Source organism: Dryas octopetala, chromosome 6 (assembly GCF_963921425.1).
Source record: "Dryas octopetala chromosome 6, drDryOcto1.1, whole genome shotgun sequence".
Taxonomy (NCBI): domain Eukaryota; kingdom Viridiplantae; phylum Streptophyta; class Magnoliopsida; order Rosales; family Rosaceae; genus Dryas; species Dryas octopetala.
In genome coordinates, this window is record NC_141371.1 from 321616 (window position 1) to 333860 (window position 12245).

Genomic DNA, 12245 nt, shown 5'->3' on the forward strand with positions numbered 1-12245 from the left:
AGTTACAAAGAGGTCCAAAATGCACAAAATGGCCAATAAACCAATGGCATGACCGGATTGACCGCATGAGAATGAAAACTTTATTTTCCATAAATTGATGAAAGGAAAAGCACTGTTCCATTAGACAGCTGGGCTGAGGAAACAACTATAATGCACAACTTTATCTTAAATATTATTCTGGTAGACTGAATTGAGCAAACTCACAGAAGGTTGAAGAACAAGAGAGGGAAAATATAGCTATGATAAGAAGTGAGAGAGCAAACAAAAATGAAATGAAAAATATGATTAAATTATATCCTGTAAAGAAAACCTCCAATTCATTAATATATATATATACAATGTTCAATTTGAGGCCAAGACAATACTGAAGCACCAAACAGAATCTACAAAAGGTGCTGCCATATAAACTAACACCCAACGGCCAACACTAATCACGGTTAGCGTGGATTGAGCTCTACCTTTAAAATCAGAATCGAAAACTTTTAAGCTAAAGACAAACAAATGAAACAATGCCCAAGTTAGTGATGAGTTAGATCTTCTCATGTATCTAACCTGATTAATTGTGTTAGACAGATTCGGCACCATGATTTCCATCATGGATATTGCCATTTTCTTTACTCAGTTTAGATCTTGGCAACGAAGAGGCTTGTCGTGGGGAAGTTCTACTCGATTGCTGCTTCAAGTTAAGGTAAGTGTAAAAGGACATTCCAGCTATGGCTGTGAAAGCCCCACCAATACTGGTCGTGCCTGGATTGGAGCTAAAGAGATAGTAGTTTCCAAGAAGAATAACACATGTTTTAAATTGACCGAGAACAACATGTGTGACGGCAGATGTAGCCCTGTCAATTAATAGAAAGATGAAACAAAAACATATATGAGAACCGAAATAAGATTTTACAAGCTAATTAACTCACAAAGTAAAATAAAAATTGTGATGAACAAGTGTAAAGCATATGTATAATAGTCTTCAAGGTACATTACAACTAAATACAACAATTCAACCATCATCTAATGTCCCAACACCATGTTTGAAGTAGTTATTATTAGATCAGATGTTGCCAGTTATTTAACATAGTGGTAATAAGCCAAAGTGTGTTAGGAGTCAAGCTTGTCCAGGCCCATTGCCTCGTCTATGGCTGCTAGCCCAGTGTTTTTGTGTCAATCTTGTACCTGCAAGTAATTCTAGTTATTGTGGCAGCGTATTGGCCTGTGTTGTTTAATCCTCCCCCTAGTTATAAATTATTGTTAGTTGTCTACAATGGATAAAGTAGCCTCCTTCAATTGTAGTCTATCTATCAGCTACAGTTTGCACTCTTTAAAAATGTTGTTCCTTGTTACTAGGTTGTATAAGTGCAATGTTGCAAACAAGGTGCTATCTTGGCTGATTTGATAGCCATGAGGTGCCACATGACCCCAAAATCAAATACAAATGAGACAATGCATAGATAGACAGTACAATGCACATCATAATACATGATTAAGCACTAAATTCTTTGAATCTACAAGTACAATAATGGACACAGGTGTACAAAAATAAAACAGAATGCCAATAATATTCAGTCAAACTCTTTAGCCTGCTTTTGATCATAGATTTAAACTTTGAACAATTTTTGTCTTGGAAGCTATTTTCTGTATTCAAATCTAAATTATCTTGGGTTGTAACAAAAATGGTTGAGTGAATAACTTGAGAGGGATTCTTATAATTAATTATTCAAGTAAAAGTAAATAGGGAAGATGCTCCACAAAATGACAATTTATCTTTCTTTTTATCAATTTGAGAGGTGACCAATTCTCATTTCCAGCATTGGACTTTTTAAGTAATAATCTAAAGTTTTCCCTCTCCAACAAAGAAGCTAAAATAAAAGCATGGCAGGGGGAGAAAATAAGAATAAAGAGGGAGGGAGAGAGAAGAGAGAGAGAGAGAGAGAGAGAGAGATTCAACAGATGTGAAAGTCAGTACAGCTAGAATTGAAGTAGCCATACTTTTTATCTCAATGAGTTTCAGCCATCCATATCTAATCTAATCGCTACGAAAACAGGTCATTTTTAAGGATCTTATTTCTATATATAAAAGTTCATTTCTAATAGTGTACGTTGACTAATTTTTGCATTTTCTTCAAAGTTCCCATGTTTTTCTACTGACCTATGTAAACTCTAAACCAAGAAATTGGAGGTCAAAACTCTTGTATCAGAAAAATTGGAACCAAACAGGACATGACATAGGATAATCAAAAAGGACAAATAGATATCACATACCCAAGTGCTAGAGCACCTGACCACTGAAGCAAGAAACCAAGAATAGCTGACATGAGAATTGCCAAGGTGTTATTGAAGTTCCAATTAAAGGAGAGGGCACCAGGTGGATCTAACCAGGGTATCAGTGCGACGAGAAAAAATAAGGTGATTGGCGTTGTCTTCCACATTAACCTGTTTAATGACTCGCATTTTAGTTAAGATTTAAACATAGATTCTTTCAGTTAGAAGTCAATATCAAGGAGATCCCAATAGAAACTGAAGATTTCCAAAAGGAGCATCACTTACGCCAAGGCTGTCCAGTTCTCCTGCTGTTGCAGACTAGACCAAAGAATCTTGTTGACTGCACTTGGTATTATCCATGCTAATGCTACACAAGCACCGAAGAGCTGGAATTGCAGATCAGTTACTGTAGCCACAGAAACACCAATGGATACTACTGTAAGTGCTAGGACCTGAAAGATTTCATATTAAGGAGTTAGAGAACAGAAAGAAGAATCTGTTACGTATAATTAGTATTAGGGTAATGTGAAGCAAGTTTGTAAAGGGGAAGAACAACAATTAAAAAATGAAGAAAAAAAACATTACATCTTAATTTAAAAAGGAAATAATCAATTCCATGTACCTGGCCTATACAAGCACCCTACATGCTAAAGTATGAAGACCAAAAGAATAATAAGACAAAATCAAAATGTTAGACAACCACTAGACCCAAAAGGCTTAACCTATTAGGAAGGGGCCAACATTATTTACCAAGGTAACACCCTCCCTCACGTACAGCCAGGTTGTTCATGGAGAGGCAGAAAAATGCAGATGGATAGAAACATATGGGTGCAGCCCCACCCTGCACTTTGCAAACCAAAAAAGGAGTGGAGAATGAGGATTGAAGGTTTCGAACTCAAGACCTCCTACAACTAGAGCACTAATATCATGTTAGACAACCACTAAACCCCAAAAGTTGAAGGTCATAAGCTGTTAGGGAATGGGCCAAAATGTACATCGAGCTAACACAAGAGACTAACATGAGAAAAGTAGCTCACATGACAGGACACTCTAGAGAGAGGCACAAAATTATGTAATGCATTTGATATGTATGTAAGATTTCCTGGCTGTATCTAGAGATTTGAAGTAACACGTTTGACATTGTACACATGCCAGAAAAGGTGCCAAGACACGTTAAACTGATGGTGGACACATTGACTCCAAACTTAACTAGTAGACATTAGAAAAAGATTACTTCTTATACTTTATTTATTGTTTACTTCTTATAAGAGGAGGGACACATTGAATGTAAGATCCACATCCTCCTCATTTTAGAGTATAACGAAAAACAAAATGAAAATATTGAGGATAGTGAAAACAATATACTACCCCAATTTTCACATAACATATAACCGGACAAGAATAACTTTTTTTGTGACATGTAAAACTAGACATGAATGATCTCAAATTTTTCTATTCTACTATAGCAGTAACTCAGCCCACCATAGCAAGAATATAAAACTACATTTTATTTTCATATTGACAAGACACTTAGGCCAAAAGGGAAGCAATTACCGTGGAGAAAGAAACTCTCTTATTGTACAATAAAAATTCTGCGAGAACAATTGATGGCGTAACTGCAATCTTAGACATCTGATAAAAACCCACACTGAAGAAACAGCTATTAAACTCAATGTTGAAAAAAATTTATTTAATTATGAAAAAATAGAAATGAAATATCTCACCTATTGTACTTCAAGCTAACATTTGCAAGGCCAGTAGATAGAGCCATAACAAAGCCAAGAGTAAATAATGTAGATAAGCGGGCTGATTTTGGGGGAGATGCAGGGAGGATAGACAGAGCCTTTAGAATGGCCATCAATAACCAGCTTATGACATAGTGGATAAAAGTGAGAAATATAGGAAACTGGAACCCAACAACTTTGAGCACCTGAAGACACACAAGCCAGACAGGTAACCAGCTGGAAATGTGCTATTTTAAAATCCAGTGAGGCAAATACGAATAGATTAAAGATGTGGAAAGTTTAGCATACAAACCAATTTGTTAACGAAAATAATACCAACAGCAACTACAAAATTGAACGTAAGAGCAGTAGCAGGGCCACATAGTTGTTGCTGTTGAGACTTCACACCTTCAGATGAGCGAAACTTATTAAATACAGAGGCTCGCAAGTCTTCTAGGGCTCTTCCTGAGTTGATGAACAATAGAGATGGAAAAAAATAAATAAATGATATCAATGAGCAACATATTGCAGATTCATGACTATTTTTATACAGTTATACATTACATGGTTTGCTCAACGTGTATTTAATTCACCTTTCCAAAAGATCTACAAGCCTATTTTATTGGCATGATGCAACCTGACAAAAGTCACTACGACTCTATCACCTAAATCAAAGACAGTGAGAAAGCAAGTACATTCCAGTACATGAATAAAAGATTTTGAAAAAGATGGGATTAGATCACCTCAGAAACCAAGTCTACGAAATCTATATTATACAGAATCAAAGCTTGAAGAAACCATTGGCTATCCTCCTTTTGGTACAGAAAAAAGAAAACAGGAGTAGTCCAACCTCATTATATCAATGTTGAGATATTTTGCATTGTCACAATACAAACAAACTTATGGGAAAAGTGATAACTATTTGAATTTAAAACGATACCATATGAGATCACCATATCATATCACAGACTCAAGGTTGGGGAATCTCATGAACAGAAGCATTTTTTCTTACAAGGAAAGAATCATAGCATGACATGAACCCCTTCAGGTCCATTGTACTTGGGTTTAGGCCTCACTCATTAGTAATCAAAATATGATAGCATTCTCTTTCGTGAAAGAACTAGAGAAACTGAAATACCTACTCAATGTACTCATGAAATATGACAAATGTCAATCCATACATGTCTCATCATAAATTAACGCTTTTGGTGTGCATATGTAGTATATGATGCTCATCAATAAAACACCCATATGCATACATATTTCCAACTCAGTGAGAAATAAATTCCTTAAGACCAAAAAAGGGATAATGTAAATTAAAAAGAAATTGCAGAAATATATTTACAATAAATTGTGCACTCAATGAAGAGAAAGAAAAAAAAAACTATTTTAAATGTCCGCAAAAAAAAAAAAATCTATATTCTCTCTTCAAACCCAAAAGAAAATCGCTTTGCATAAAAGAAATATTAAAAATATGAGATTTTATGGTCTGCAACTAGCTTATTATTTCTTCAGCCAAAAAAAGCTTATGCAACAAAAAAGTGAAGATTTTCAATAAATGGGAATGGCTCATGCAAATCGGTCAATGTAATAATAAGTAAACAGCAATTAAAACTTGCAAATAAAAAGAAAACCAGAAATTAGCAAAACTTGCATGCAAGTTGTTAAACCCCCAAAAGTGAATTCAATAAATGACTCCCAGAAACGCAAGGCACACAATTTCCATAAAACAAGCTACGGAACTGGAATATTCTTTAATTGTTTCACACTATTAATCACCCAAAGACACATCTTTGTCCCCCGGATCAACCAAACCAAGAGACCATTCATAGCTATGCCTAATCAACTAAACTTGTGAAATTAAGCTTATTAAATGCAAAACCCATTTACCCCAATGAGAGGGAAAAGTCCCAAACTAATTTATTTATTTAGTTTTTAAAAGAGTTAGCAGTAATATTGGAATTAGTAGAAGCTAAAAGTACCTCTTTCACCAGCATCACTATCCTTGCGCTTGAGAATCTTCCTAACGTCTTTCCTTACTAAGAAATTTAACATTTTACGGCTACAAAGCAGTAACCTTTCGATCTCTTACACAGTCGCTCTCAGAAATAACAATGGGTCTGTTTTTTGGATTTCTGGGTCACTCTCTAAACGCGTAGAGAGAGAGAGAGAGAAGTTGGGGTCACAGTGAGGGTGCAGCAGCAGCAGAGTACTAGTTTGAGTTCAAACAAACAGACACGGATTTTCGGACAAATGGCCGAAAGGGGTATCCATTTGTGAGACAAAGAGGGAGAGACACGTGGGCCGGCGAGAGCGGTGATGGCGGAAATTTGAAGTTGCTGTCTGTGACACTTGACAGAAAGAAAAAGAAAAGATTGAGGAAATCACGCCTGCTCCAGACTCCAAAGTACCGACAGTTGAGCATTGTTTGAAACCTTTTTAGAACAAAAAAACTTTTTTTTTTTAGTTTTAGTACCAAAAAAGTCTTTTCAACTTTAGTACATGAAATTTAGCCATAATTTCTAAATTATTATTTGTTTCAATTTCATCCTAAAATTTATTTTGTCTTAATTTGATATATAATGTGATATTTGTCAAACAATCTTTCCTAAAAGAAAAAAACATATTATCCTACACAAATAGACAAAATTAACAATACTAAGCATCGTTGTGCATGAGTTTATAACTAAGCAAAACATTAAAGTAATTGTCGGAGCCATTATGGCATATTGGCTTTGTGCCACTGCTAAAGTCAAGATTCTTGTGCCAGTTGAACCAAAGACCTATTAAGCAACTAGAGCATTAAAGTGATTAGTTGAATGAAAAAAGTTAAACCAAATGCACGAGGTGTTCCAAAGTCCCTGAATTATGGTGGGTAGCTATTCATATGTTAAAAATTGAAGACTAAATTGATCGGAGATAAGTATGTTAATACCATTTGATAAAAGTCACATTATATGCTAAATTGGGTTAAAATAAAAATTTGGATATCAAATTGAAACAATGATAGTTTGGGTAGCAAATTGAGATACAAAAGTATTCATATCCCCCAAATACTCACCAGCGCATGTAGCATATGTTTTCGTGCCGTAGTACAAGTACGTAAAGTGTATACAGGTATCGCATTTGTACAAATTAATTTGACAATCACGTTATTCAAACATTGAAATAAAGACTGAGCATAATAATGCTGCCTACTATTAAATTTAGATTTAAAGTCACGACAACGCACAATTAAACAAAACACGCTCAGTTCACCATGACTATACAATGAAATAATAGATAGGATCCAGAAATGAAAACGAAAATAGGTTTATGATGCTATCATGGTCATATAATTTAAACATAAATATGTGAACGAAATGTCCCTTTTCAAGCAGAAAAGGATTTCACACATTCACACGCTTATTTGAAGAGGCATCTGCAACTCTGGATGTCTTAGAATGTATGCTGCCCTTCTGTTCAACTCCCAACCACTTTCGGATATGTTGAAAAACTTTTTTGTCACTTAATAGTTCCCGGTGTCTTGCAGCTATTGCTACTCTTTCGACTGCACAAAATCCATCCGCCTGTGCAATAGGAAGAAAGAAACTTTGATTTTTTATTCGCTCAAATGCAGGAAACACTAATTGTTGCAAATGAAGCTCAGAAGAACTATTGGATAGAGCATATATTTTCTCACATAACACCGAGTAGAATCTAAGAATGCTGATGCATCATATGAAAGATCAGATAGAGCACCTTTGCTGATTCGGCAGGAACTGTTTCATCTCCATCCACATAAGAATACTGAGGCTGGAACAAAGAGATCATGTAAATCACAAATGGGACAAAGGGCATAAGATATTAACAGTCAAGGTGCATATTCAGAATCATGTCTATTTGAGCCAAAGGGACAACATATCCTAGTTGTGTAAACAGAATTGGAAGTTACTGACTTAATTATAAAGTTGTAGGTGCAAGTAAAGCAGGGAATAAGAGTCATGGCTTAAGGCATGTAATGTGTCTAATAATATTAAAATAACAAGAAATGGGAAACATAAATATGAACAATTAGAGATTAAAAACATAGCAGATTAGGAATTCAGAGTCTGGATAATATTTGACAACAAGGGACTACAAATTTTCAAAAATAAAGCTTAAAGCTACAAGTATACAACTCTGTTTAACTATGATATGGTTGATATCAATGATGACGTGGAGATCAGAGATCAGAGATCAAAGGACAAAGGATTTATCCTTCCCAAAAAAAGGAAGTAGACAGAGGATCTAGGCTGTTAGAATGGCATAAATTGACTTAAAGAAAGTCCATGATTTTGCAAACAGTAGAATAACTGACCATTGAATGGCATATTTCAGACAAGTCCTCAATTGGAGATGCCTTCGAACCGTAGCTGCATAGCAATATATATGTCAGATGCACTTACCAACTTAACAATTGCATAATTTGATTGGAAAAGTATTCTGAATTCATTGATCCAACAAATCTCTTACATACCAAACATCAAATGGTGTGTCGAATGATGTTCCATAAATGTTATAGAAGCAGACTCCATCTGGTAGTTTACCATTGTTTAACACTTGGCGAGTCTCAGCAGCCCATCGGAGAATAGAAAAGTTAAACGGTAAAGCTACCGTTTTACCATCATAAGTTAGCTGCAATGAAAGAGAAGACTTAAGCTCTGGCTATTTGTTAAGGGGGAAAAGAAGTAATAATGAGACATTTAGACATGTTCAGTGAGACAAAATTCCGAGTTTTCAGACTAAAATTGCATCCCGAAACATAGGAAAAATTCAGGCCCAGGAATCTGGTTGTTGTTTGCTAGGGACTGAAAGGTGAACAGAAAAATACCCAGTGAATAAACTATTGTCCACTGGCATTGACAATGTGATTAGCGTGTTAGACTATTGAATCATCAATTTCAGTCATTTGGTGATGAAGCGGGGCCTTAATTTTATTATTTTTCTTGTTAAGTTGGTAAAAGATTTTATATTCCCTAACTGCTATAGTGCTAGCATGGTGATTGGTGAATCCTTATCAACCACAAAAAATGTTTGAGCTTTGATAGGTATGGGGTCTAATTATATTGTGCATAATTTTTTCCAATAGACAGTTCAATGTTATTCCAGAAACAAGCAAGATGTGGGCCCCCTGATATTATCACCAGGAAGAAATAGATAATAAGACAAGCTAAAATGACACAAGCAGATGCTTTGACACATAAATTTTAAAACTTTCTTGAGTTTCCTAGCAAGATAAAACTGAAAAGTTGTACCTCATTATGTCTCAATGCTTCCTCAAACAAACTGATACTTTCAGTTGGGCCATAGGACTCCAAATCAACAGAAGTTTCCCCATCCTTAGAATGCTTCCTCCAAACTTGAATTTCTGGCAGCTTTATCCAATTAAATTTTGGATTTGCCAACATCTCATAGATTGACGGACACTCAACCAACTATATGTGAAAACAAGTATATTCAGGTTTAGTTTTTCACAACATCAGCAAACAACTTACAGAACATATTACTGTGACAAATGGAAAATGTAGCCAAACACTTGTTACAGATGAAATGCTAAAGTTAACTATAATTTATTGATTACGTGAATTAGCAGGAGGGATATACCTCCCCCTCAAAAAAAGATAATTATGGAAGTCAATTACAGTAGTCACCCCACACACATATTGCAAGAACAACCATGTGCAATATTTAATGGTGTTCAATGGAACTGCACCCTTCAGCTCAAACTTTCTCTAAGAAAATCCCACACACATTTCACAATGTCACCCAGGAGACACATTTTTTAAGAATTTGCCAAAAAGAAAACTCTGTCTTTATGTATTTTCCATTTAGAATTTTTTTTTTTTTTTGGATTTGATAATTGTTACTAATATAAGGACTCATTCATATCATGTCATGCATACTTCCATTTGAGAAAATGGTTTACCAAGAAAGATGATCACATGATTTTCCTTTATTAAGTTTAGATACACTCATGAAGCCAGGTAAGCTTAATTTAATGCATTACCAGCTGGTGCATAGTCCACCTTGATACAAAAAAGTAGCTTTCAAGGCCTTCAACAAACTGCAATCCAGTTAAAAGAGAATCATTGATGCATCCCGGCGCACCTGTAAATTGTATTTCATAATCAATGTACAAATTACTCAAATTTTAAAATTAGGGTTAAATCAATTCTTGAGGTCTACCAACAATGGGCTAAGACTCTCTCCTAAACGGATGTGAAAGCCTGTAAGTGTTTCTTAAAAGATTGAAAAATTTTCTATAAAAAATTCGGACAAAAGTATTTATTTGTTCATGGGTTGGAGCTTGAGAGGGAAGGGGAGGAGGGGCTTCAGCGAAACCACATGCTTCAACTTCCAGTCAGGGGAACTTTTTGTTTCTGACACTTTAAATAGAGGGTTTAGATCTATCAATCAAGAAATGATATTTGATGATAATTAACAAGATAACTTAAAAATCCACTATTACCGGCCAAAAAAGAAAGAAACACTGTTGTGGTTTTGGTTGAAAAGGCCAAAAGGGAATATATCGTATGGTTTTCTAGCTACCAGAGAAAAGTCGATGGACAGATTTCAAGAACTATTGCTGATATATACAATAGATATCTTGTAGTCCAAACATGAACACAAATGGGATAAAGGAAATACCTTGAAAAGGGCAAGCTATGCAAATCCATTTACTCACATACTTCAAAAATACCTGCCGATGAACGATATAAATCATCGGTCATGCCTCTTGTGAGACAAGGTGTTTATATTTTCTGCATATATTCCATGAAAATTGATAAACTTCAACTAGTCACCAAGAGAAAGTATGCGCACATCATTATGGAGTGACATAAAACACATGACTAGCAGTCCACCCATTGAATGTGAAATTATATTTACTTTTCTACCCCCAGAAGCCTTGTAAGCAGTTTCCAATTTCACTTTTAGACCTTCCATTAACTTGTCAATCCTGCCAACAATATAACCATGGTTCTCAGATTAGTTATCAGACATTGTTGTGATTGTTAAATACCTGAAATAGTTGCTTGAAAATAAATTACCTATTGCTTTGTCGGAAATCATAGCCATATCCAAACAATGTGGTTCCCTTCTTATACCCACATCCCACAAGCATATCAATCATATCATGAAATTGGTATACCTCGCTCAAATGTATGCACTTCACAAACTGGAAATTGAAGAAATATAGTATCAGAGTATCTTTTTAGGAATAGTATCAGAAATAAATAAGAGGCAGTAAAAGGTTCTTCTCTCAAAATGCAAAAAGAATAAGTACATAAGCAAAAGTATATGAGCTGAAGTGATAGTTAACTGTTTTCTACTGGGTGTGCAATCACAGGATCCGCATAAGAAGAGAAATGTGCTGCCACAGAACAAAATGTGCTATATGCTATTGATCGAGAATTAAAAATAATAGGCTTCTAAATAAAGTTTGTATTTTTCATTCAAGGTGCAAAAGCAGTTACATGCTTACAATGCTTTTCATCAATCCAAGTCCACCAAAACAAAGTAGCTTCACAATCATTAAAAATGTGGTAGAAATTCATGGACACAAGTATTATTCTTACCGTTGACGGATCTAGAATATCAATTGCATAAAGCCCATAATCATCATCAGGGACCACAATTTCAGTGTCTTTGTCTAGCGTTTCTGTATAACCTGGAAACAGCCAAATATTTACAAAAATAGGACATCAAAGGAAAACTTATATGAATATTACTGTGCATGGTAGCAAGCAAACTATGTATAATGGGAATATTACTGAGTCTGATCTGATGCATGTATTATGTATTTGGGAGAGACAGAGAAGCGAACCTGTTTGGGGATTATAGACAGACCAGAGTTTCTTTTTGAACTCCTTGTCAGCCAATAGGATCCGAACCCAAACCCGGGTGTCGAACCCGAACTTCTTCCTCCTGGAATGTAGAATGGAGCCTCCGATTCCGGAGACGAGCAGGACCGGGTCGAGCTCGCTTCCAGAAGTTTCCGGAGGCCGGTTGTCACTGTCGAAACAGGGGCAGAAGCACAAGCCCCCCACCATAATGCTGGTTGCTCACCAACTTGGCTTCAAAAATGGTGAAGAATGGCAGTTGCAACTCAGAACCTCTTATGTTAACGTTACAACTTTATACCGCTTCCAGAGAGTGCCAGGCTGAGAGTGCCAGGCTGAGAGTGACACAAGTTTAATCCGATAGCGAGGCACGTTTTCATCTACTTGGTTCGACGTCTCTAGT

The 12245-nt window shown here is 35.6% G+C and overlaps 2 protein-coding genes across 5 annotated transcripts; both read right to left on the bottom strand.

The window, feature by feature from the left end:
- Positions 1–273: 273 nt before the first annotated feature.
- Positions 274–6377, bottom strand: LOC147280596 (Nucleotide/sugar transporter family protein). Of its 3 annotated transcripts, none has more exons than XM_086247054.1 (7): positions 5963–6374; positions 4294–4388; positions 3981–4186; positions 3811–3904; positions 2542–2708; positions 2257–2427; positions 274–839 (listed from the first exon to the last, which is right to left on the bottom strand). In XM_086247054.1, exons 1-7 carry the CDS (start codon positions 6033–6035, stop codon positions 566–568), a joined length of 1080 nt encoding a protein of 359 aa, XP_086103180.1. In that variant the 5' UTR covers positions 6036–6374; the 3' UTR covers positions 274–565. The 3 variants fall into 3 exon arrangements, with proteins under 3 accessions (XP_086103180.1, XP_086103178.1, XP_086103181.1); XM_086247052.1 differs by having other exon boundaries at positions 4294–4445; XM_086247055.1 differs by lacking the exon at positions 2257–2427 and having other exon boundaries at positions 4294–4445; positions 5963–6377.
- A 766-nt stretch (positions 6378–7143) lies between these two features.
- Positions 7144–12119, bottom strand: LCAT3 (lecithin:cholesterol acyltransferase 3). Of its 2 annotated transcripts, none has more exons than XM_086247014.1 (11): positions 11827–12118; positions 11579–11670; positions 11051–11178; positions 10824–10959; positions 10650–10701; positions 10009–10109; positions 9257–9436; positions 8479–8636; positions 8320–8374; positions 7722–7775; positions 7144–7549 (listed from the first exon to the last, which is right to left on the bottom strand). In XM_086247014.1, exons 1-11 carry the CDS (start codon positions 12050–12052, stop codon positions 7370–7372), a joined length of 1362 nt encoding a protein of 453 aa, XP_086103140.1. In that variant the 5' UTR covers positions 12053–12118; the 3' UTR covers positions 7144–7369. The 2 variants fall into 2 exon arrangements, with proteins under 2 accessions (XP_086103140.1, XP_086103141.1); XM_086247015.1 differs by having other exon boundaries at positions 7408–7549; positions 7663–7775; positions 11827–12119.
- Positions 12120–12245: the final 126 nt, after the last annotated feature.